Source organism: Eumetopias jubatus, unplaced genomic scaffold (assembly GCF_037043125.1).
Source record: "Eumetopias jubatus isolate StellerSeaLion01/CBP00866 unplaced genomic scaffold, mEumJub1_p1.0 scaffold_5, whole genome shotgun sequence".
In the NCBI taxonomy this organism is placed as follows: domain Eukaryota; kingdom Metazoa; phylum Chordata; class Mammalia; order Carnivora; family Otariidae; genus Eumetopias; species Eumetopias jubatus.
In genome coordinates this window covers 22,402,348-22,429,293 of record NW_028274811.1, presented here as the reverse complement: position 1 = coordinate 22,429,293, position 26,946 = coordinate 22,402,348, and the positions used below count along the sequence as shown (strand labels likewise).

Here is a 26,946-nt window from a genome sequence, read left to right as displayed (position 1 = left end):
ATAATGGAGGCAACACTAAATTGGATTGTCAATTAGTGTGAGTCACTCCACCAAAATCAATTATATTACAAATTACCTACAGTGAACTTTGTTTACTAATAGATAATGCTATAACATGCACCTTTAAAAAGAGAGTCTGTCTTTTTTACTTACACTTATAACCAAAGAAACCTTTGGGCTTCTTGCTGTCCAATGGGATAAATGTTCCTATGACGAAATCAGCAATAGCAAGTAGTAGAATCACCAAAAGAACAATCTGAGCCTGGAATTTTAAACATGAAAAATCAAAATCAAATCTCTCATGTCTCTCCACTGATTTAGTTTCACTCTCGGATAACTTCTGTGACTGAAGAGACTTGTCTTGTTTTCCCAGTGCCTCAAAAAGCTTTTTGAGGTGCTCAATAAACTTATACTACATAAGCAATCTTTAAAGAACTATCCTAAAATGTTCAGTATACTAGCGAAAAAATGGATCGCCTAAGTAGGATCATGCCAAATATTTCTGAAATGAATTAAAGGTGTGCATGTCATCCCACAAATCATAAAGCCCCATACATTCCACAACACTGCAGGCTTTTCATCCTTTATCATTATTTACTGCCCCCTCCGATGGAAGTACAGTCTTGACACGGGGAACGGATGTGCCACAAACACAAGTTTTACACCAAGTCCAAACACAATGTTGAATGTCTGACAGCCCCAGGAAAAGAAGTGTAATTTATTTAGTGCAAAAAGTGGATGGAGTGGGAAGCAAAAGTAAGTAATAAACTCACTGTACAAAAAGAGGAAGACAATTTGCAGGAGGAGGACTGAATTAGTAATGGGACTGGAAGGAACATCTATGAGAACTGCCATCCCTCCTCCCGCACGCTTCTTGTTTTGCTCGTGAGATATAACGGACATGTAACAATCTATCAGTTTCTGGGGTAGCACATAACAATTCAATATCCATACACATGCAATTGTAAAGTGATTGCCACAGTAAGTCTAGTTAATATCCGTGACCATACATAGTTTAAAATTTTTTTCTTGTGATGAGAACTTTTAAGATCTACTCTTTTAAAAAAGCAACTTTCAAATATGCAATACAGTCTTAGCGACAGTGACCATGCTGTGCATTGTATCGCCATGACATTTATTTGATAACTGCAATCTTACACATTTGACTCCCTTCACTATCTTGCCCCCGTCCCCCGCCTCTCCTTCTCCACTCTTCACCTCCCAGTAAAGTTAGGCAGATATTCATGAAAACCTGTGTCATCCATGAGAATAAAAACTGCTTAAATGCTAATCCGGTCCCAGGTAGGATGAAATTCTATTCTTTTCAGTTAAGTCAAATGGTTAAAAGTATAAGTAAATGATTTAATTATATGCTAATTATATACTAACGACTTAAACAACTTTGGGAAAATTATTCTTTCCAACTTGCCTAATTTTTGACCTGATAAATATTATCATGGCTCACATACAGCAGAAATATAGGATCTTACACAATTTATAAAAGGAAACATGACGACACCTAGAGGGGACTTGGAGATCCTCAGCAGGATCTTTGTGGATATGCTTTAGTCAGGAAAGCAGAGCAGTACTGAGGAATATTCTCTCAAAGGTGGAGAAATAATGCCAGGTGCTCTGCCTACAAGTTAACATGTGATTTCAGCAACCCTTCCCAGACACAGTGGTCCTGGCTTTGGTAGCCATGATTTCTGAGACTTCAACAGCAAGGAGCAAGATGAGCTTCTCTAATCTCTTATGGGCACTAACTTGAAGTTTACTGCCCCTGTATTTATTTTTGAAATTGAACTGTTAAATAAATTACAAAGCCAAAACTTTAATCTGGGCTACCTAACATACTGACCTAAGTGATTCTAAATAACTTGAATCAAGATTAAGGGAGCAGAGGGGAAAGGAATGGGGGGGGAGAGGGGGCAGGAATCCAAAGTTAAAAAGTACTGGGTTTTTTTTTTACAGAGAGAGAGAGAGAGAGAGAGAGAGAGCACAAGCAGGGGGAGCAGCAGAGGGACAGAGAGAAGCAGGCTCTCCTCTGAGCAGGGAGCCCGATGTGGGGCTCCATCCCAGGACCCTGGGATCATGACCTGAGCTGAAGGCAGATGCTTAACTGACTGTGCACCCAGGCGCCCCGAAAGTACTGTGTTTAAGTGGATGCTAGACTGACTGCTATCTGTAAACATTCCTTGCCTTGTCAGATAGAAAATAACCTGATACACAAACTTCTCTGAAAATGGCCACTGAAGCAATCTTCGAAATCTAAAAATATCACCGCACTTTAGAGTGGTCCCTAAACAAACACTCTAAAAGTTCGTATGTTAAATATGTACAGATATTCCAGTGAGTTTATTACTTACTTTTGCTTCCCACTCCATTCCAGCCACTGAGATACCTAAAAGGATCACCACGGTAATGGCTCCAATAATTCGAATATCATTGATTTCATCGATCATAAGTATGGAATGTTCCTAGAAAAAGAGAATTATAAACGTAATGAGCAATTTCAGTTATTCAGATAAGCTCTTTAATTCTTTTGGAAACATTTCAGAGACATCAGAATCTCTTACATGAAGAAGTGGAATAAATACCTATGTAAGGAATGAAGAGGAAGGCCTAAGAAAAAGGAATAACTAACTATGTACTACTGAGGCACCATTCAAAAAACTCAAGACATCAAAAATAGGATCAAATTAATAAAGGCTATATTTAATACAGACTCAATAAATCAAAAATGAAATTGTTAACAAGCAAATACATCATAATATGCCTAAGCAGGACTCACAGTTAGTATTTTTTAAAGAAATATATTTTGTATTACTGTGATTAGCAAACTCATGCTTTTAGTGGTCTTTAATGTTCTGTAAGAAAAAGAGATGAATACATGTTCATGCAGTTGTCCAAAAACACACACTGTTCCCACGCTAACAAGCAAAACTATTTGTGGTTTAATATCAATGACATTAAAAACATGCTAAATTAAATAACAAAAGAATAGTAACCATTAATAGTTATACTGCTTGCTTTCTTACAGCCCTTGCTTTTCCCCATCCCTTAGGCCTATACAGCTAAGGGCAACGCCAACATAAGTGTCAGTCCCCCTCAGATCTTACACTTCCTAATGGACGGCATCCGAACACAGACGAACAGACTTACAACCTAACCTAACATGAACCACTATAGGTGTCTCTCAAGGTTGCTCTCAGTTAATAATGCTGAATCCTATTTCACTTCTACTGCTTTAACTACACACATCCCAATGACTCTTTTCAAACAAATCCTCCTCTGAATTCCAGAGCAGTATTATCAACTACTTCCTGGCCAGCTCTACTTGGATATACCTCTGGTTCTTCCAGTCAGACATCCCAAACTACACTGTCTGTGCGGCCATTACCCTCCATTTAAACCTCCAACTCAGAAATCTATTTATCATATATATATGTATATATTTATATATATATATTCAGGTGTGTGTGTGTGTGTATATGTGTGTATATATATATATATATACCTGAAATCCTCCTTTCTCTTTCTCTAATTTCCCATATCCCAGTAATCATCAAGTCCACTCATTTAACATTTTAAAAATCTCTCCAGTTCACCCATACCTCTCCAGCTACACTGGTCATTGTTTGAATGTACACCACCATCCCTTTTCCCAGGATAGCTACAACGTTCTAAGTGATCTCCCTCTCCACCTGTGAGCCCACAGATCCATGCTCTATATTCTTCTTCAAGCCCCAATCTGATCATGTCCCAGCCCCTAACTCCAACTGAGATTAAGACCCCAATTATCAGCAAACAATACCTTTCCTGATTCGACCCTTTTTTCCCTCTCTAGTCTTAAATCTCTGTTTTGTGCTACAATCAGATAGAAATATTTGCAGAATTTTTTTTAGAAAACACACCGCACTCTACCCCTTCCAGGCCTTTGTTTCCTTTTCTCCCATATTCCCCCTTCATGGTACCCCCCACCTCTCCTACCTGCCTGCTAACACCTAGACTCCCTTCCCTGGAAAACGCTTACTCACATTCCTTTGTGACCCCCTTTCCTGGGTGGTAGTAAGTTAAGTGATTACCCTTTGTGTTGCCAAGGTCTTCTATAACTACCCACTTCTGACAATGTATCACCATCACTTTATCTCTTACACTAAACTTCTTGAAGGACACGTTTTGTGTGCATCACTGCTTTCATAGGATCCAATATGGGGAGTGGCACATAAACCCTCAATAAAGATTTGGGAAACCAATGTCCAGAAGCAGAAATTACCTTAAGCAACTCCACCACAGTTTCTGCAAATCCAACCACGTACATAGCAACTGCAACAGCATTGGCAAAAGCGAAGATCAGTCCAATTGCACCACCAAATTCTGGTCCTAGACTTCTGGATATTAAATAATATGCTCCTCCTAAAGGAAAGGGAAAAAAAAAAAAAAACCAAAATACTCAAGTTAGGAATTTAAATGTCAAACAATCCTTTTAATAACACAAAAGAGTTCAGAAAGCACATGCCTCCAGTAAGCACAACTGTTATATTAATAAGCAAGTGGGTGAGCATATTTTCAGGAAGAAACATCCCAAAAGAATTCTTTACAATCCACTTCATTCATTAGCAGTTCTCAAAACCCAGAGAATTCTGCCTGTATCAAATATAAAATCATCTGGCTTTTTAAATCCCTATTCTCTCTTCTAAAGCTTAGACTAGAATGGACAAAAGCCTCCTACTCATATTCATAGATACCAATATCATCTCCTAATGATTTTCTCAGTAATGTTTTAATCTTAATGTAACTTTTAAAATCACAGTTGAGATGATTTCAATAACCTATACTGGTATGGTAATTTGTTGGTAAGATGACTACTAAGACTCAAAAAAATTGCCCAAGAAATTGCAAAGAACAGCAAGCATAAGGTCGTATCCTAAATAGATACAATTTATATTTTAATAAATCCTACCTAAATGTAATAGTCAACAAGGACATTAAATGAACTATCATGAAACAAGTATTTTTCTAACTTAAATATTAATCAGTATTATGATTTTGAGTCAATTCTAATGCTTAGTTGAAATCTCTAAGAATTCTTCTAAAATTCTATTTTATTTCTGGTCTCTAGATAATAATCAAACTTAGTTTTAGTAATAGTAAAGTTACATGAAGTTATATACATTTTTTTAGATACTGATGAACTGTTTAATTCTTTTTTTTTTTTTAAGATTTTATTTGTTTATTTGACAGAGAGAGAGAGACAGACAGTGAGAGGGGGAACACAAGCACGGGGAGTGGGAGAGGGAGAAGCAGGCTCTCTGCTGAGCAGGAACCCAATGTGGGGCTCCATCCCGGGACCCTGGGATCATGACCTGAGCCAAAGGCAGAGGCTTAATGACTGAGCCACCCAGGCGCCCTGAACTGTTTAATTCTCAAGACCATAAGATGAGGGATGCCTGAGTGTCTCAGTCAGTTAAGCGTCTGCCTTCGGCTCAGGGCATGATCCCAGGGTCCTGGGATGGAGCCCCATATTGGGCTCCCTGCTCAGCGGAGAGCCTGCTTCTCCTTCTGCCTGCCACTCCCCCTCCTTGTGTTTCTTCTCTGTCTCTGACAAACAAATAAAATCATAAAAAAAAGACCATATGATGAAATGCCACTTAACAGCTGAGTATTTCTCCTGTTCTCCCAGTATAATCAAGACAAATACAATAAAAAATTCTATAGTTCAATAAAGTACTAAGTATGCAAACTTCATTTTGGAAATATCTGTAACATTTTTGTAGTTAATTCTATCAATTCTCTCAAAATATTCTATACTTTAAATCCATCCACCCAAAATTTCCTCAGTTACTTATTTTACCAATTAATAATTTCAACTACCTTGGAAATCCTCAAGAAAAAAATGCAATCCGATCATTTGTAATGATTGGTCTTATGGTTTTTAATCAGATAAAATTACTTAGGAATTTCCCAGAAATATTTCTGAACACTAAGAAATTCTAATGGACTTATATAAGGACAAATGTTTTTTATATCAAATAAAGATCTTAGCTTAAGACATTAACTCCATTATAACTAATCACAAGGAAAATCCCTGGAATACTCTAATTAATCAAGACTGTATTTAATGTATATGTTCACAAAATTGATTTAAACTATTTTATTTAATTCCAATACCAACAATGAATTATTTATCCTGACTTCACAGATGAGAAATTTAGGTCACCATGAAAGGTTAAGTGAAATCCGGGATCTAGCCTGGCATCTGGCTCTCTGCTCAGCGGGGAGTCTGCTTCTCTGCTTCTCCCTCTGACCCTCCCCCTCTGCCCCTGCACTCTCCTGCTTTCTCTCTCTCTCAAATAAATAAGTAATATCTTAAAAAAAAATAAAGAAATCTTTCAATGACTCATGTGTTTTAACAATTGACAATATAAACTTGAGAATGAGGGGAGCCTGCGTGGCTCAGTGGATTAAGCGTCTGACTTTGGCTCAGGTCATTATCTCAGGGTCCTGGGATCCAGCCCAAGTTAGGCTCCCTGCTCAGCAGGGAGTCTGCTTCGCCCTCTCCCCTGCTCCTCCCCCCCACTTGTGCTTGCTTGCTTGCTCTCTCAAATAAATAAAATCTTAAAAAAAAAAAAAAAAACTTGAGAATGAGCAACATCACCAATAGGACCTATAAAAACAAAGAATTCATTCATGATATACTTTATAGTTTGATTTCAAGTCTTTTTATTACTAAGAAGAAAAAATATATATCTTAAGGTACATTTAATATGGCAAAACATAATGGGAAGGGGAAATTCACCTTGGAAATGATGAATATATGTAGGCAAATTCTGGCATTTCAGAACTATTTTTAAATCTTCTACAATTTAAAATATCTAAACCTTAAAGCCTCACACCTAGTTTTGTTAATTTTTTAAAAGATTTGTATTTTTTTCCAAGAAAATAAAGAGGGCATGGATAATAAAGAATAAGAGTATCTGCTAATCTGATGAAAAGCATTCTCTGCCCTGTTTCTTTCACTTCTATTTCTGCTTCCTAGAGACAACCAGTTTTAAAAGCAGTTTTCCTTTGTTTTTGGTTTTCATCAAAATCAAAAGATAGTATTAAAGACCTACCACCTGGAAACACTGGTCTGGTATTTTTACCAGCATAAAGTAGGTATTTATCTTGAATAGAAAATTTCTATTTTGTTAAAAATTACATTTTACTTACTTCTAGCTAAATACTATTATCATTCCCATTTTACATATGAGAAAATGAAGGCTTAGAGAGGTTAAGTAAGTTGACCAAGGTCATACAAGCAGCCAGGGAAGAATTGGGCTTAAACTCAGGTCTGGCTCGAGTCCTTATCATACAATATGCATGACAAAAATCAGGCTTTTTGTTATTATTGAAAATGGCAACTAGAAGGATGAAGAATTATGAGTGATAAAAAGGCATCAATAGACAACAGTAACTACTTTCTTTCAAAAAAAATCTATTTGTCAAACACAGATGTTAATGTTGAAAAAAAAATTCTTCATGGGGTTTCATAATATGGCCATAAACTACCCCAACTTCTGAGTGTAGAGGACAAAAATGAGTCAGATACCAAAGTACTGAGTAATGATACTACATACACTGGGTTCCATTTTTATTACATATTGATTTGGGGATATATGTCCCTATAGCTCTTGCTAAATTTCACATCAATAACCAAAACCCTGACTAGGGTAATCAAGAGCTTAAGATTAAAAATGGATTATTGGCCATAAAATAAGTGTCAGTAACTTTCAAAGATCTGAAATGATACAGTGAGTATTACTGACCACAAAATAATTAAATTAAATGTATGGAAGATCCCTAATATCTGTAAATTATGCAACATACTTTTAAGTAACCCATTGGTTAAAGAATAAGCCACAGGGAAGTTAAAAAGTATTTTTAATGAATGATAATGAAAATACAACATATCAAAATTAGTGGGATATAGCTAAAGCAGAAATTCTAGAGGGACTCATTCAAATGTTTGTATTAAAAGGACATAAAATCAATGATCTAATAAGAAGCTAGAAAAAAAGAGTAAATAAAACTTAAAAGAGAAACAAAGTAATAAAGAACAGAAATCACTGATACAGAAAACAATAAAGGAAAATCAACAAAGCCAAAAGTTGTTTTCAAAAACATTAATTGAACTGGTAGACAATGAACAAGAATAAAAAAGAAAACATAAATAAACGAAGTCACTAATGAAAAAAGGGATATACAGTGATAAATCCCACAGTCATTAAGAAGTTAAAAGATAATATAATAAATTTATTGCAATGAATATGCAACTCAGATGAAATAGATGCCCAAACTGAGGTAAGAAGAGGAAACTGATATAATCCTATAGCTAAGAAATTAAACTTGTAATAAAAACTTCCACAAACACACAAACACACATTCAAAAAAACTACAGGCCTAGATACCTTCACTGAAGAAGAGGAGAAAAGATCAATTTTACACAAATTCTTTCAGAAAACAAAGGAAGAGGAAATGCTGGCCAACATCCCTTTTAAGATGAGCATAATCCTGACACCAAAATCTGACAAAGGTTATTAGAAAGAAAGAAAGATTTCAGATGAATATTCTTCATGATCATAGACTCAAAAATTCTTAACAAAATGTTAGCAAATAAAATGTTGCAGAAAGCATATCATCTCTAAGCAAGTGGGGTTTATCCCACAAATGCTAGATTAAGATTCAAAAAACCATATAATTTGTGAAAGTACAGAATAAGGGAGGAAAACCATATAACCATTTCAGAAGATGTGGGAAAAGCATGGCAAAATTGAATATCCATTCATGATAAATATTCTCCACAATTTAGAATGATAACTTCCTCAATCTGACAAACGACATCTGTCTTCAAAAACCCCACAGATAACATCTTCTTAGTTGTGATATATTGAACTTATTCTACCTAAGAAAGAGAACAAGGCAAGGATATCTATTCTCATCACTTCTATTCACCACTGTACTGGAAATACTAATTCAACAAATGAGAAAGAAAGAAAAAAAATCCTAAAAATGGGCAAGAAAAAGTATAAGCCACGTCTATTCACAGATGACATGTCTGTTTATGTTTATCAAGATCACAGAGCAATGGTGTCAAAATACAAAAGTCTATTTTACTTCTCTATGTGAGAAACAAAAACATGGAAAATAAAATTTACAAATACCATTTATAACCAAAGAACATGAAAAACTTAAGGGTAAATTTAACAAAATATAGGCAAAACAGCTATACTGAAAAATGTAAAACACTACTGTAAGAAACAAAAGATCTAAATAAATGGTAACCATTCTTCCCAAAAAGATTTTTAAGACTGAAATACCAAACCCCATTAAGATTTTATGGGGTTTTTTGTTTGTTTTTAAGCAGAAATTGGTACACCTAATTCAAAAATTTAGGTAGAAATGCAAAGGACCTAGAAGAGCCAAAACAATCTTGAAAAAGAACAAAGTTGGAAGACTTAGAAATTACAAAGGCAAGCAATCAATAGTAACTGGCATAATTACTCCTATAATTCTCCCTAAGTGGGAGAAACAAACTTATCAATGGAACAGCATACAGTCCAGACAATACTCAGACAATTGATTTTTCAACAATGGCACCAAAGTCAATGCAAAAGAGAAAAGAAAGCCATTTTAAAAAATGGTGCTAGACCAAGTGGATACCTGTGCAGGGAGGTGGGAGGGGAGAGAACCACAATCTGTCTCACTAATAATAGTTTGCTATTGACAGCCAAAACCTAAGCTAAAACTATAAAGATTCTAGACAAAACAAAAAAGAATTATCTTCATAACCCTGAGATAAGCAAGAGATTTCAGGTCAGTACAATAAAAGCCCTAGCCATAAAAGAATACCCAAGAATCTGGATGTCATCAAAATGGTAAACTTCTGCACTCTGAAAGATAAGATTAAGAAAATTATAAAAATGATGAGGCAAGTCAAAAACTGGGAAAAAAATACATACATTAGACAAATCAATTGTATTCAGAATATACTAAAAGAAACGCTCCTACAAATAAATAAAAGATAATACAATTTAAATATCAGCAAAAGATTTGAATATATTACAAAAGAAGATATACGAGTGGTCATAAGCACATGTAAAGATGCTTACCATAATTAATCATCCACAAGAATAGCTATAATTAAAAATACATAACAAGTGTTGGTAACAACGTAGAAAAACTGGAAGTCTCATATATTGCTGATGGTAGTATAAAAATGGTACAACCACTATGGAAACCATTTGGCAATTTCTTATAAATGAGACATACAAGTGCCTCACAAATCAACAAATCCACTCACAGGTTATCTCCCAACGTGAGTAAAAACATATAACCACAAAGACTTATACAAGAATGTTCCTCTCAGCTTATTCATAATAGCCTCACACTAAAAATAATCCCAATGTCCTGCAATAGGTACTAAGTAATTTATTGTTACTACAAGAATACAGTCATAAAATAGAGTAATATATAGTAATGCTAATCTACAACAAACTACTAATATATAGAAAAACATGGGTGAATCCCCAAAACACTATATTATGGTGAGACACAAAAAGAGTACCTTCTATAGAACATAACTGCATCCTGGGCTAGAGGTGAGGGAATGATTATAAAGGAACTTTCCAGTATGATGAAATGTTTGAGCTAGGTTTATATACTTATCAAAACTCACTGAACTGTAAACCTAAAATAAGTGCATTTCACTACATGTGAATTTTACTTTAATAATATGATCTAATGAACTATAAATCTATTGTCAACTAGCATTTTAAAACTTAAGAACTGTACAAAATGATATAGCAAAAAAATTCATGTGCTAGATTTCAAGAGAAGATTAAAAAGGTCTCAAGCAAGTTCATCAACTCACTGCTTATAACGAAAGGAGACAAAAGTTATTTCTAAGGTAGACTGTGTTAAATCAAAGTTTTTCTTTTTCTTCTTTTTGAAGCTTTTCTTAAAAGGCAATTAAATTGGGGCACCTAGGTGGCTCAGTAGATTAAGCATCCAACTTTTGATTTTGGCTGAGGTCATGATCTCAGGGCCATGAGATGGAGGCCTGTGGTGGGCTCCATGCTCAGCCGAGTGTCTGCTCAAGATTCTCTCTCTCCTTCTGCCCCTACCCTCTGTGAGCATACTCTCTCCCTCTCTCTCAAATAAAAAATCTTTAAAAAAAAAAGGGCAATTAAACCCATAAATCCATCTACATGGGTTTTTTTTGTAAAAACAAAGAACCCAACCCAAGTTCAGGATTAGTATTGAACATCTGCAAAATGAAGAGAGTTGTCACCCAGATTCTTCATCACCACCTAGCACCCTCCCTCCTCTCCATTCACTTCTGTGGTTCTTAGGTGTAACCTCACAGAATCCTAGTACTATAAGGCAATTCACTGGTCATCAGGCCAAACTCCTCATTTTACATGAGGACACAGAGATTCAGATAAGTAGTGACTTTAAGCAACAGGTGATGGATAAAGCCATGAAAAGACTAAAGTGATGTGCTGATTAGTCCCCAAGTAAAATCAACACTAAAATGACTGCCTCCTCTATCTCTTACTGTTCTAAGAATTAATTTAAAACTCCTTGGGAAAAATAAGGCCCTATTACAATTCTATTGCAAAAAATACTAAAAATCTTTTTCCTTGGCTGCTACCTAAAACATAGAATTTCATGAATTTCATGAATGGTGTATAGAGGTAACAAAGGTTTCTGCAAAGTAGACAACATTTTAGTAAAAAAAAAAAAAAATCGACTTTATCCTGTTTCTTTTTTTAAACAGGAGTCAGTAGATTTGAAACCTCTTCCAGTGAGCTCCGTCTTGCCAATTTTTGTTATAAAGCATTAATCAATGATTACCTTAGTTTTTTCTGATAAGAACCATAAAAATGAAAAACCCATTGTTAACCATTGTAAATGTGCATGGTCAGGAGCAATTTTTGATTAGGAGTACATTTACTAATCAATCTTTGTAGAAAATGGGATTATCAGATACAGCTATTATGAACATTTAGAACAAATGAACTGAACTCAAATGGCACCTTCAAAATAAAATACACAAAGACAAGAATGCCCACGCAACTAGGCAGGAAGGAAGGAGTAGTACTTACTATCTTTTGAACACGCACTCTGGACGTCTACCAATTATGCCACAAAAGAGACATTTCTTAAACCACACAGGGCTCTTAAAGGTTCTCATCACAAGGGAAATAACATGTTTTTCTTCTTTTTTCCTTATATCTATATGAGATGATGGATGTTAACTAAACTTATGTGGCAACTTAGCCACAATATATGTAAGTCCAGTCATTATGCTGTAATACCGTATTCAGTGCCATATTTTTATTACATCTCAATAAAATTCTAAGGAAAAAAAACTACACATGCTTCTATTTAGACTTGTTCTTTTTATCTGCTAACATGGACTAAATGTTGCATATTAATGTGAAAAATTTTTTAACCTTTAGAAACACCAACAAACCTGTCCAAGTCAAAGTTAATTTCCTTTGAACTATGTCACCTTCTTTTATTTTAACTCTTGCTCATCCTTGATAAAAACTGCACAAGAAATCTTACTGTCCAATATGACGTTGAAAAATCACAGTCAACATGTGATCCAGTGCATCCTCAGTGCCTCAGGTATGGGTAAAAAAGTCTGAACAAAATCAAATTTTGACACGTTTTCTACCAAAATGAACTTCCTCCAAAGTGTAGTTTGAAAGTAATTCAATTTAAAATACAAACAAATACAACTATGCGGTAGAAAAACACATGTAAAAGAAGATAAAAATTGAAGGGTAATGGACTCCAGTTAAAATAAAAGTTAATTTGGGGCACCTGGTGGCTCAGTCGGTTAAGTGTCAGCCTTCAGCTCAGGTCTTGATCCTGGGGTGCTGAGCTGGAGCCCCACGTCAGGCTCCCTGCTCAGCGGGGAGCCTGCTTCTCCCTCTGCCTCTCCCCTCTGCTCATTCTCTTTTTCTCTCAAATAAATAAAAATCTTTAAAAATAAATAAAATAAAAAATAAAAGCTTAGCAAGGTGACACAGGGAGGGGATAATTTTATGTGTCCACTTGCTTGGACGTGGTGCTCAGATACGTGGTTTCCGTGAGGGTGTTTTCAGATGAGATTTACATTGAACTGATGGAATAAGAGTAAAGCAGATTGCCCACTGTAATGTGGGTGGGCCTCATCCAATCAGCTCAAGTCCTGAACAGAAAAAAAAAAAAAACAAACCTCTCCCTAGCAAGCGGTAAGAGGTAGATAGTTCTGCAGCAGACGGCCTTTAGATTTGAACTGCATCACCTGTCCTCTGGGTCTCCAGACTGCTGACGTGCCCTGCAGATTTTGGACTTCCCAGCCTCCATTCCATTATCATCTAAATCAACACCTTCAAATAAATCTTTCCTTATATATACATACACAACCTATTGATTCTGTTTCTCTGGACAACCCTAATATGAAAATGTTATAAGGTAAATATCCAGAAATCCATCATATTTCCATTTAACAGCAACAAATAGTAAGAAACTAGAATTTTAAATAGTAACCTTACAATAGCACCAAAAAACAGTTAATACTTTAAGTATAAATCTAAAAAATATCTGCAAGATCTGTGTACTGACAAACTGAAGAACTAAAGAGAGATAAACGATTATTTATGTAATAGAAGCCCTAATAGTTGTTAATTCTCCCCAAGCTGATCTCTATATTCAACACAATTTCAATCTAAATTCCAGCAAGACAGTTTGCAGAAATTGACAAGGTAATTCTAAAATTTGTATGGAAAGCCAAGAGAACTAGAATAGCCGAGACAATTTTGAAAAAGAACAAAGTTGAAGGAGCCATACTACCCAACTTCAAGAATTCCTATAAAGCCACAGTAACAAGATAGTATGGTATTAGATTAAGGACAGATCTTCAGATAATGTACCACTAGAGAGTCCAGAAATAGACCTACACATGCAGGGTCAATTCATTTTTTTCCAGCTTTACTGAGATATAACTGACGTATGATATTGTATAAGATACTGTGAGGTTTTGACACACGTACATGTTGCAAAATGTTTACCAAAATAAGGTTAATATATCCTTGACCACAGAGAATTTCCATTTTTGTTGTTGTTTTATGGTAAGAACATTTAAGATCTACTACCAGGAAGTTTCAAGTATATAATACTAATTATAGTCTGCATGCTCTATGTTAGATCCCCATAATTTCTTCTTATAACTGGAAGTCTGACCAACATCTCAACATTTCCCTTACCCATCGACCCCTCGTAACCACTTTTCTGCACTCTGTTTCTAGGAGTTTGACTTTTTGAGATTCCTCATACAAGTGAGATTATATAGTATTTGCCTTTCTCTAACTTATTTCACTTAGCATAATGCCCTCAAGGTTCATCTATGTTGTTGCAAATGGCAACATCTCCTTTTATATGGCTAGATAATATTCCATTGTGTGTGTGTGTGTGTGTGTGTGTGTGTGTGTGTGTGTGTGTATGAGTCATTTTATTTATTCACCTATCAATGAACACTTAGGTTGTTTCCATGTCTTAGCCACTTTGAGTAATGCTGCAATTAACATGGGGGTACAAACATCTGTAACAAATAGTAATTTCATTTTCTCTAAATAAATACCAAGGAAGTGGGACTGTACAATCATATGGTAGTTCTATTTTTTGAGGAACCTCCATACTGTTTTCCACAGTGGCTTAACCAATTTTCATTCAGAAAAGTGCACAAGGGTTCTCTTTTCTCCACATCCTCACCAACATTTATCTCTTATATTTTTGATAATAACCATTCTAACAGGTACGAGGTGATAACTCATTGTGATTTTGATTTGCATTTCCATGATTAGTGATGTTGCATCTTTTCATGAACTTGTCTTCTCTGGAGAAATGTCCATCCAGGTCCTCTGTCTTTTAAATGAGACTATTTGGTTTGTTGCTATTGAGTTATAGAAGTTCCTTCTCTATTTTGGATATGAACCCCTTATCAGATAGGTGATTTGCAAATATTTTCTCTCATTCTGTAGGCTGTCTTTTCATTTTGTTGATTGTTTCTTGTACAGTGCGGAAGACTATAGTTTGATATAGTTCCATTTGTTGATTTTTGCTTTTGTTCTTGTGCTTTTGGCGTCATATCCAAAAAATTCACTAGCAAGACCAATGTCAAAGGGCTTTTTCCCTATGCTTTGTTCCAGGAATTTCATGGTTCTAGGTCTTAGATTTAAGCACTTAATCTATTTTGAATAAATTTTTATGAGTGGTATAAGATAGAGGTCCAATTTCTTTTGCATGTGAATATCCAGTTTTCCCAACACCATTTAAGAGACTACCCCTTTCACATCGAGTATTCTTAGCTCCCTTGTCAAATATTAGATGAGTGTACATGTGTAAGTTTATTTCTGGGCTCTCGATTCTATTCCACATGTCTACGCATCTTTTTATGCCATTACCATACCATTTTGATTACTACAGCTTTAAAATGTAGTTTAAAATCAGGAAGTGTGATGCCTCCAGCTTTGTTCTTTCTCAAGACTGTTTGACAATGTGGAGTCTTTTATGGTTCCATGATAATTTTTCCTATTTCTGTTAAAAAATGCCCTTGGAATTTTGATAGGGATTACATTGAATTGATATGGAAGGAACTTAAGTGTCCATCAGTAGACAAATGGATAAGGAAGGGGTGTGAGTGTGTGAGTGTGTGAGTGTGTGAGTGTGTGAGTGTGTGAGTGTGTGTGTGTGTGTGTGTGTGTATGTGTGTGGTAGATATTACACAGCCATAAAAAAGAATGAGATTGTGTCATTTGAGACAACATGGATGGACCTAGGCAGCATTATGCTAAGTGAAATAAGTCACAATGAGAAAGACAAAAAACTCATAAAAGGAATCTGAAAAAAAAAAACAAAACAAACACAAAAAAACCTCTAAACCCCCAGGTGAATAAACAAACAAAAAGCAGAATCAGACCTATAAATACAGAGAACAAGCTGATGGTTGCCAAAATGGAGGAGAGTAGGAAGGTGGGCAAAGTGGGTGAAGGGGAGAAGGAGATACAGGCTTCCAGTTATGGAAAGAATAAGTCACAGGAATAAAAGGCCCAGCATAAGGAATACAGTCAATGATACTGTAATAGGGATGTAATGGGACAGATGGAAGCTACACTTGTGAACATAGCATAATGTATCAACTTGGCAAATCACTAAGTTGTAGATCTGAAACTAATGGTAACATTGTGGGTCAACTACAATAAAAAAAATTCAAAATTTCTAACTAATAAAAAGCTTCAAAAAGTTGTTACCCACGAAACGGGAAAATGAAAAGTTTGCGACAGACATCCTTTATCTCCCGTGGAGAAATGATCAATATAAATGATTCATCTATGTATTTTACAGTATCAACGAAAATTGTGTAAAATAAAGGTTTTATTGGTGTATTGAGGAAAAAACAAATCTAAAGGTGAAAATAACAAAAACGTAAAATTATTAATGCCAAAGTCAACTATTTGACAATTATTGCTCAGAGTTCATCTATTATGATTAGAAAATACACCAGAATTCTCACAGTACTAAAACACCTACTTCTATACACTCACTAAACAGTTTATCCAAAGCCCCCTTTTGTAAAATTCCAAGGAACCATTTTGAGAATACAACAGAGTTCTAAGGGATCCAAATGGATCCAATATCCATTTTGGTTATCATTCTAGGAAATACATTCTAATACCCTGGTCTACCAATATACAATAGTCTACATCTTAACACTGTACAAATTTCCTCTGCTCTGTTGCCATTATTAAGTCAAGTAGAGAAAAATGTGCTAACCAACATGAAATCTTCAGACTAGGACTGGGGGCTGTATTATCATTGTGACTGATCACTTGAATAAGTTATACTTGAAGAGTCAGGACATACTGCCCTAATTATGCAGCAGACAATTTCAGAACCAAGTTGAAGTATTTTTAATCATTAAAGACTGGCAAAATTGAAATGCCACCAAATGAGTCAAAGAGAAAACCCAAGTCAAAAATTATTTACAACTATTTGCCAGATTCACATTCATACTATTTGTGGTTTATAAATAGTGTTTTACTAAACTGAAAACACAATGTTAAGCTTAAGTCTAATAAAATCTCAAAATACAACTGTTAGAGAACTCCTTGTTACAGCTTCTTCAAACATTTCACTGATCTGGAAAGCTGTAATTTGAAAGAAATTACCAATAAAAGGAAAGAACTATGGAGCTTAATTCTAAGTTACAACTCCTTGCTTGGTGATGACAGGAATGAATAGGTATATAATGGACTAAACAAAAAATTTGACAATCGATGTTCATCTGATTTTACCAATATAGAAGGCACTTTCTGTCACTTACAATCCATGTAAAAAATGTTACTATTCCTTCCAATGTTTAATTTTACCTATATAGAGAATGAAGAGGTCTTCAATTATTTCAGAGAAATGAAAAAGATAGCGGAGAATAAAAAGACAATTCTGACATAATGCAGACACTTAAAAAAGATTCGCTAGTAAAATCTGGATGAAATTTAAATTTGTTGAAAAAATGAGTATAATTGTTTCATTTCTACTCTCTTCATCCATACAAATTATACATGTGACTAACAACAATGCTTCATTAAATCCAATGGATAATGTATGTCAAGACTACATTATCATGCCTAGCAGTTACGTTTCGTGTATCATGCCTAGCAGTTAGGTTTCAAAAAATAATTGCCACTATTATCTGATTACAGCTCCAAGAAAACAGGATATTCTCTGACCTTCATTGTTACAAACCCAGTGTCTGTCACAAAGAGCTCAACAATTATCTGTTGAATGACTTATGTACAAGTAATATAAAATTTCATCTTAGTCATGGAATAGACAGGTTTATATTAATTTTACATTTTCAGAACTACCTGTCTGAATTTGATGTAACCTGGCTTTTTATCTGAAAGTACACTGAACTCTGCTTTCAACTTAAGGCTCAGCACTATAATACAACATGATTCAAAAACTAGTATTTACTATTTCACAAATGAGACCATATTCACAGATTAATTAATTTGAGGATGGAAGAACTCCGGTCTGAGACATCTAGAAAATGCAGATCTAAGTCAAAGTGACTGCTGGCCAGCACCCTCTTAGAGAACCTGCTGCATGTGGCCCAAGTAAATTCAGTAAAACCCAGCTTTCAGAAACACCGATAAGGATTTGCACAATGGTAAAGAGCTCTGGGCTTGGAGTAGGCCACAATCATCTGTAGACTATATTTGTCTGTTAGGCCAGGCACTGAGGCAGAGATGAAGGTGAGGAGTACCTGCCAAACTTACTTGGCACTGCTATCTTATTCTGTGCAGGCAGAGAACTGAGGATATGATTCTGTAACCTCCGAGTAGTTTCAGTACCCAAAAATCCTGACTAAAAACTAATGAAGCCTGAAACTATGCTTTTATTTTCTAAGTTTTGACTAGTTTTGTTTTTTTTTTTTAAGAAACCTTGAATGTTGTCATATTATTTTTATCCTGGACTTCATAACTGGACATTATTATATTTGTTTACAAATTGGCAGTTACTTAATATTTTAAAAAAAGCACACTTTCCTAGATTGCTATCTGTTTAATCTCTAAAATGTACTGTTAAAGTCAATGTTAAGGTAACTTGGTAAAATTAAATTTCTCTAATGGCAAAAAGCACATAGCGCTAGGAAAAGTATGTATCTCACATACTGCCAAAGAGAGAGAAACATACCCTATAAACTGAGAATAAAATATTATTCAATATTAAATAAAGTATAAATAAATGTTGTGATTGAGTTAAGTATCAACATAAACTGTTGGACTCTACCTCAAAATAATTCTTTATATTAACAAGATTACTAGGGAAGTTCAAAAGGAGCTCTCCAAATTGAAATTACTATACAGAGCAACCACAACCTTTAGGTAAAATATTTCCTTATTAATTCCCTTAATAATCAACCTCCAGTCACAGAAAATTGAGATGGATTTCCAGACATCACTATTTCCATGGTATCCCTCTATTTCTCTAATCTAAGCCTTTGGCACCCTGACTTGTGGATATTTATAGCTCTATTCCTGTCTTCCCTGTGTAGCCATTTTAAGAGAAGTAAAAATCAAGTCCTCAGTGATTGGGCTAGGGGAGATCCAAACCTGGCACTCTTGGTCCCACCCCACTTAAAGACAAAGCAGTTTACTGTTACGAATGGCAAACAAACTCACACCTATAAAATGAGTCTCTTATAGTTTGCTTTAAACCCTAACTCCCACACTTTCTTTCTCCTTGGAAAATTATGTCAAACAAGGAAGATTCCTGGGGTACCTGGCTAGCTTGGTCAGTGAAGCGTGCAACTCTGGATGTCACAGTTGTGGGTTTAAGCCTCATGTTGGGTGCAGAGACAACTTAAAGATTCCTTGTTCCAGAGAGATTCCTTCTCTGGAATCTGCTATCACGCTACAGTGTTATTTAGTAAGTTCCTCTCTCCTCTGTACATTCTATAAAATGCTTTCTGGATCTACAGGCATGGTATAATTCAGATTCAATTTCTCAGGAAACAATACTTCACAGATACTTTTACTGAGTAAAGAGCTTACAAAGTTGGAATATTTTAATTCTCTTTCCTTCTCTTGCTACGTTGAACAATTATCAAAGAACAAATCTCATCAATTTCTTGATTACACTGACTTTAGGTAAGGAAACTTTCATTCAGGAAAACTTGATGAATCTCATGTTGATGAGATTCTTCACATTTATTTATCAATTTTCATAATAAGTTAGTTCCCTAGCATTCTTCAAAGGTAAAAAATAAGATCTTTTTGTGGTGTCTGTGAACTTAAGGATTTTATCATACATTATGTCTTCATTTAAATTAGTTATTATTAGTAGTAGTATTGCTGTTCAAACTAAGCAAACTCAAGTCAGCACTAGCCTCTTAATTCAAATTGACTCCTGGGTCCTTTTGACCTGAAACTAGTAGCCTCTGTTACACCTTCTTTACTTTCCAATGTGAAAAAATGTCTAGGCTCTTAAAGTACATTTCCTGCCCAGATCTGGAACCAATCATTTCTCCAAGGTCCTCTGCTCCTCTGACTGAAAATATACCACATGGGCACTAGGGGGTGGTTCACTGCTACTGGGTTGGTCATTTGTTATACATCATTTTTGCAAACAGAACTAAGCAACATGCACTTTTGGGATAAAATATATTAAGTCACACTAATACTTTCAATTTAGAATCATGACTACAGGGTGCGATATATTCTTGCCAGATTTAGACCTGTATCTACTTTCTCATATGGGGAAAATCCTGTTTTTCATGAAACCAAATTAAATCCCATTAGGGCTGTCCAAGTCCATGAAGCAGATAAAGCGGTGACAGAAGGGGCTTACAGTCATGGAAAAAAATCTCCAAAAAACTTTCACTGATACAACTTGCTTGTATTCTGTAAAGGATCAGCCAGGTTTCCAAAGTCACCAACTGACAAGTGAAAAATGAACGCCTTCTAGCAAAGTTTCAGAGTATGTGGTCAGAGTCTGAGGTAGATGTATTTATGAATACATATGAAAACTACTGACAGTATTGAAAGATTAAATGGCTTTTTAGTCCCAATGCAGGAAAATCTATGCTGCCCCTAAGCTTGAGTTCACATGGAGAATAATCTGTGGGGTTCATGCCGCCAGTGGCTTCATGCCCCATTAAGGCTTACAACCTTGACTGGAAAGCCTAAAGAGAAGGAGAAATACTTTGATAATTTGCTGATCCACCACATCCATTTCTTCTTTCACTACCATTCCCCAACAGGAGCAGAAATAAATGAAGCATGGGGCACAGTACATAAGAAGGCAAAAAGAATCTCAGTGTTGTCTGATTAACTCTTTTGGACATATCCACATCTTTCACCCCAATATAGCTCACTCTAGACTCATGTACATGTACAACTTCAGCCAACAGTCACGCATGCTCAGCATGGACATATGGCTACCAGCTTCCCGCAGGCCATAGAGATCTGGATCTTCTGGTATGTAATATGAAGACAATGAAAAGAAATGAAAGGCTCAATCTAGTTCTCTCTCTAAATACCTGGTGCAGACAAGGCAGAAATTGTCTATGTATAATGTCAAATATGGGTCTGTAAAACAGGTGAGGCAGATGTTACAAGTAGATTCTCTTCTCAGTTGATTGCTATGACCACTGTACAGGAGCTGGTAAAGTCCATTTTCTTTCCTTTCTCTAGGGATGTCCTCACTTCAGCCAAATGATGAGTTTTGATTTGGAAAATGCAATTCTTTTCTTCTTGTTCACAGAGGTCCCAAGGCGATTCTCCTGGTCTCCTAGGTGCTCTCCCCGGAAAGGTAAAATCTCACAAGGCAAATCTTGTGGATTCCAATGAAAGAGACCTCAGGGCAACCAAAGAAGAGAGCTAGAGTTGATAGTATGGATTCAGGTCCCAGGTGTAACTCACACAAGCTGTCAGATCATGGGAAAAGAACTCTCCCTAAGCTTCCCTAAAGGTTACACCTATATAATACTAACCAAATACAGGATGCATGCTATTGATCCAAGGGCTAAAACCAGGAAGGAGGTAAGGGACAACCCAATGGAGAAGACACCAGGTCAGAAGCTCCATCTTGCTACCAAATACAATGAACATCCTAATTAATTTTAAGCATACATATTTATGTATGGGCCAAAATTAAATTGTATATTCTAATATGCTAGTTTGAAAGTACTTAGTAGCAAGTTTCTCACCAATACAGACCTGTGTTGCTTTTTTTAAGATAAAAATAATTTTAAAATTTAGACCTCAGTTTACTTAGTAACAGTAATCTGGTGACAATGATGTGAAAAGACTGAATTTACCTCCACGTACAAATCCATTAGTAGCTATTGCTGAAGTAGACAATCCTGTGATAGTTGTCACAACAGTGGCCATTATAATTACAACAACCGACAGACCTTTAGGGAAAAAGAAAAGAGACTGAGAATACTTATATTTATTTCAACCTGCCTTATCTAGAACTGGTTAGTCTACAAAATTTACATTATATTTAACAATTACCTTATTTTTATTCCATTTTAGAAAAATCTAACCAAAATTTTGAAAAAAATTTTTAAGATATTAAGACAATAATCTGATACAAATGAGAAAATAGCTTAGAATAATTCCAGTTGTTTGAATGCTATGAGGTTCACAGCCTAGACGAGCACAAGGCTACCTCACTTTTTCATTCTCAAATGAATCAAGCAGTATATAACTTCGCTTACCTATTCCAGCTTGACCCACAATCCATGACAATCTAATGAAGAGCATAACACCCCAAATGTTTAACATACAACGTACCTAGGAAAGAAAAGAGGACAAGTCCCAGATGAAGGCAAGTGATCAAATTTAATACATCAGTAAACGCAAAACTAGCCAAAAGGAGGACAATATCCATTTAAAACTAAAGAAAGACATTTACAATCTCTTATCCTTCTCTTTGTAGTACTTTTTTTAAAAGAACTTAATGAGAGCTAAAATGTGAGCTAATTTAAGTGTAATATAACACCACAATGATCTAAAACAGCAAAAGGTACTAAACAAGGTAAAAGAAATCTTTTACCACTTCAACCCTAAAAAAATAGTTCCTATTCCTATTTACTAAGTTTAATTTTTGCTTATTCTTTAATAACATCCTTATTTCATGATTTCTTCAGAAGATTTAAGTATTATAAAGTATGTCAAAACAAAATGCTAATTGTTCACACATCTTTTTTTTTTTTTTAAGTTTATTTATTTATTTAAGTAATCCCTACACCCAATGTGGGGCTCAGACTCACAACCCCAAGATCAAGAGTTGCATATTCCTTTGACTGAGCCACGCAGGCACTCTAGGATCACAACCCGAGCCGAAGGCAGACGCCCAACCTATTGAGCCACCCAGGTGCCCTTCACACATCCTTTAAAACTGTGAACAAATGATACACTGTATGGTGGCTAACATAACATAAAAAACAACAACAACAACAACAACAACAAAAAATCTCCGAACTGTGAGTTCTAAATACTAAATATCTAAGAATAGGCAAACAATACTATCTGGAGCTTCACATTTACCCTATTGATTAAGCAATGAAATTACTACTGGAACTGGGATTTTCCCTCTGCTTCTCCCCTAAATGTCAACATGACTCTAATTAAATGCTCCCAAAGCCCCAGTGGAAGTCATTTAGTCTCCCAGTCTCCTCCAGTCAGTTCCTTAGTGCCTATTCCAATACAGAAAAACAGAAATACATCTGAAACGTAATCACCTGAACCTATCTAGTGAAGTGACCTCAACACTTAGGAAAACAATTTCTCCTTCATTCTGTTCCATGTTAACTTTCATATATTTCTCTTCAAAAAATAATGGGGTAGCAGGAAAGGAGGCAGAAATAGATCAGCTTTACTGCCTGCTCAGCTTTCTTGATTCTGATGCTCCCATCAATTTAATAGTTTCATATTTAATTTCTGAAAAATGACAATATGTGAGATTTACAAGAGGTAATAAAATACAATTTAGAGGAAATCAAGTATAATATGATTCTGTTAATACATATATCCTGTTTCCTTTACTGAATTTAATATCCACAAGAAAAGGAGGTACAAGTTATTAATTTGGTCTTCGATAACACTCACGTAAAAAGAGAAAGAAGAGCTCTCTTAAGAAATGATGAGAACATTAGGAAGATTTTATAATAAACTTAAATGCTGTTAGTCTAATATTCAATCTATAGGTACATACTAATACACCCTTGATCCAGCCAAACTTCACAACTCCTTTACTTTCCGCAGTGTATGTGACTACAGCATCTCTGGTTGGAGTACTTTCTTCCCCGTTGGCAAATCCATCCTCAAAAGGTTCCTGGTTAGAAAAGGAAATGTGAATTATGCTTAATTATTTAAAGTTTAAAAATCACCTGATAAAGACAACAAATATCTCTAAATACATTTAATCATGTTTAGGAGGATACAGGTTTCCAAGAATCAAGGATGTCTGTATACTTTACCTTAAAAAAAAAGTAAAGTAATAAAGTGGAAGAAAACCTTAATTACGAGGTGTTGAAAAAATTTAAATATTATCAGGACAGCAAACCCATTTTAATAATTTCAAATTTTAATTACACTTTGGTGGCATATGGAGAACAAATAAATACATATAGGCTTAGCTAAAAGTCAGTTCAGACCTGTCTCTTCAGCCACAACTTTATAATATCTGGTTGGCAACCTTCCCACAAATGAAATTTCAACATTAACAATTTAAAATTCCATCACCAATTAACACAGCTTTCCCTCTGTAGTCCATTACAACAGGATTCCCATGGATCCCAAGATTCATTCCTAACTCTTGCCTTTACTCACTTTATATCTTCATGTGCTCTTCATTTTTCTCTTCATAAACATGAACTGGTTTTAATGCTTCATGTCTCACTGTATTTTTAGTTTTTTGTTCTCTACATTTTCCCTCTCTCTCTCTCTCTCTCCCCCCATGGTTCCGTTGTTCAGTCCCAATACACTCAAGTTATATGACAAATTTCCAAACCAGTAACAGTGTGTTAAACAGGTCATGAGGGGTGATGGGAGGTGCTGGGGCAGAGAAAATGTTTTAGATCTAGAATCATGTCCCTGACACTATCCCCATAGTTCTTCCTTATCCATATGTCAAGAGCAGGGAACACAATACAGCTGTGTTTCCAAAATCATTCTTTAAATGGAGAAAAGCCAACTAAATCAGTTATTATTTAATCCTGAAAATTACCATCAAGATTTCATACCATACTTTTTAAAGACCATTTCCAGTAGTTCATACCCTCCAGTGAATTCCTAATGTAAATTTTTTTTATTAGAAATGAGCTATATCAAATTCTTTGTTACTGGAGAAAAAAATCTGTATAATACAAACTTCCCTTTTTCCCTTGACCAGTATCTGTTAGCCAAGTAAATGTATTTAATTCTATTTATGTATTAATGCTATATGTATCAACCTGTATCAGCTCTTAGATTTCACATTTATACAGCTAAATGACTGCTAAATCTTAGATTTTTAAGCCATAGAAGAAACACTGTAAGTTAGATGCGATAATTTCTTTTAGTATATCTTTTGAAAATTATTCTACCTAGGCTTTTTAATGACAACAAAACAACAAATTTTCAACTAATGCTCATGTTTGCATCAAAAGACATGGCAATAACTTCAACTGTATGAAACACTTGGAAAACAAGTCATTCTAAAATCACTAAGAGCTTAAAGATGAATGTTAATGTTAACCATTCCTGATTAGTTGGATTTTTAAAAACATCATAAGGGACACAAATTATTATAATTTCCTTTATAACACATAGTTTCCCAATTACTTTCTACTGTATCAATGATTTCTGTACTGTAAGAGGAATACCCCAAGCTTATAGTATAGAGAACTAACCACTCCCATTAACAAAAATTATCTGCTATACTTTATCCCAATGATCCCAATCTGCTATACTTTAACAGATTTATTGAGATATAATTCATATAATCACACAACTCACCCAATTAAAGTACACAAGTCAATGATTTTTAGTATATTCATCAAACTGTACAATTATCACAACCAATTTTAGAACATTTTCATCATCTCACAAAGAAACTCCAAGTCCATCAGCAGTCACTCCCATTTCCCCAGCTCCTGGCGATCACTTATCAACTTTCTGCCTCCATGGATTTGCTATTCTGACATGTCACAGACATGGAATGGACTCATATAATATGTGGACTTTGTATGTGGCCTCTTTCACCTAGCCCAACATTTTCAAGATTCATCCACGTTACAACGTGTTTTAGGACTTCATTCTTTTTTATTGCCAAATAACAATACATTGTATAGATATACCACAGCTGTTTAGGCATCAACTGATAAACATGTGAACCTATTCCACATTCTGGCTACAATGAAATATGCTGCTATGAACACTGGTGCACAAGTTTTTGTGTGGACCTAAGTTTTCATTTATCATGGAAATACCCCTAGGAGTGGAATTGCTGGGTCTCATTTTTGAAATGACTACGTCTGGTGATTTTTTCTTCTTCTTTTGTATAAGACTGCTGAGTGTGACTCATTTCAGTCAATTTATCTGTCTATTGTTATCCCTCTTCCTCATTTAGCACCTGGTATAAACACAGAAATCAGTAACCATATTGTTAGAAATACATATATGTAGGGGAAAATAATGTGACCAGGGGCCTGTGTGGTTCAATCACAGAGCATTCCACTTTGGCTTTCCTTCCACTGTTGGAGATGCTCTAAATGGCAGAACATCAATGATGATCCCAAGTGAAAAAAAAAAGATTCTTCGTAGGCATGACGACTCCAGTTCAATTATTAAAATAAAGCCAGAATAAAAATTTTTGTCTGTTAATTCAATTAACTTTAAGGTAGAGAGAAGTTCCTTGATTTTCACTCTAGGATAGTGTTCTGCATTTAATTTGTAAATGGAGACTTTAAAATATTATATAATCTTGGGGCGCCTGGGTGGCTCAGTCGATTAAGCGTCTGCCTTGGTCTCAGGTCATGATTCCAGGGTCCTGGGATGGAGCCCTGCATTGGGTTCCCTGCTCAGTGGGGAGTTTGCTTCTCTCTCTCTCCTTCTGCCCCTCTCCTACTCATGCTTGCTAATAAATAAAATCTTAAAAAAAAGCTTAAAATATTATATAATCTTCTAAATATTACAAGAAAATATAATGTCTATAATATGCACAAAAAGACCTCTTCCTTCCCATTTCTATGAAAGATGCATATACGTCATAGGCTATCTTTTCTAAGGTTAAGTATCAATGTGGGTGTCTTTTTTAACACTGCAAAAGCATGCAGGCATCTTAAAATTTTTA

General features: G+C 35.2%; 1 protein-coding gene across 1 annotated transcript in view; it reads right to left on the bottom strand.

Annotated features, from left to right (window-relative positions):
* Positions 1 to 26,946, bottom strand: part of SLC12A2 (solute carrier family 12 member 2) — a 103,754-nt gene that overhangs the window by 50,059 nt on the left and 26,749 nt on the right. Inside the window, exons 2-7 of the mRNA XM_028103478.2 lie at positions 23,827 to 23,946; positions 22,328 to 22,403; positions 21,923 to 22,018; positions 4,277 to 4,416; positions 2,367 to 2,477; positions 154 to 262 (exon numbers count right to left, since the gene is read on the bottom strand). Of these exons, the coding sequence (XP_027959279.1) occupies positions 154 to 262; positions 2,367 to 2,477; positions 4,277 to 4,416; positions 21,923 to 22,018; positions 22,328 to 22,403; positions 23,827 to 23,946 (652 nt within the window). The remainder of the gene's footprint in view (positions 1 to 153; positions 263 to 2,366; positions 2,478 to 4,276; positions 4,417 to 21,922; positions 22,019 to 22,327; positions 22,404 to 23,826; positions 23,947 to 26,946) is intronic.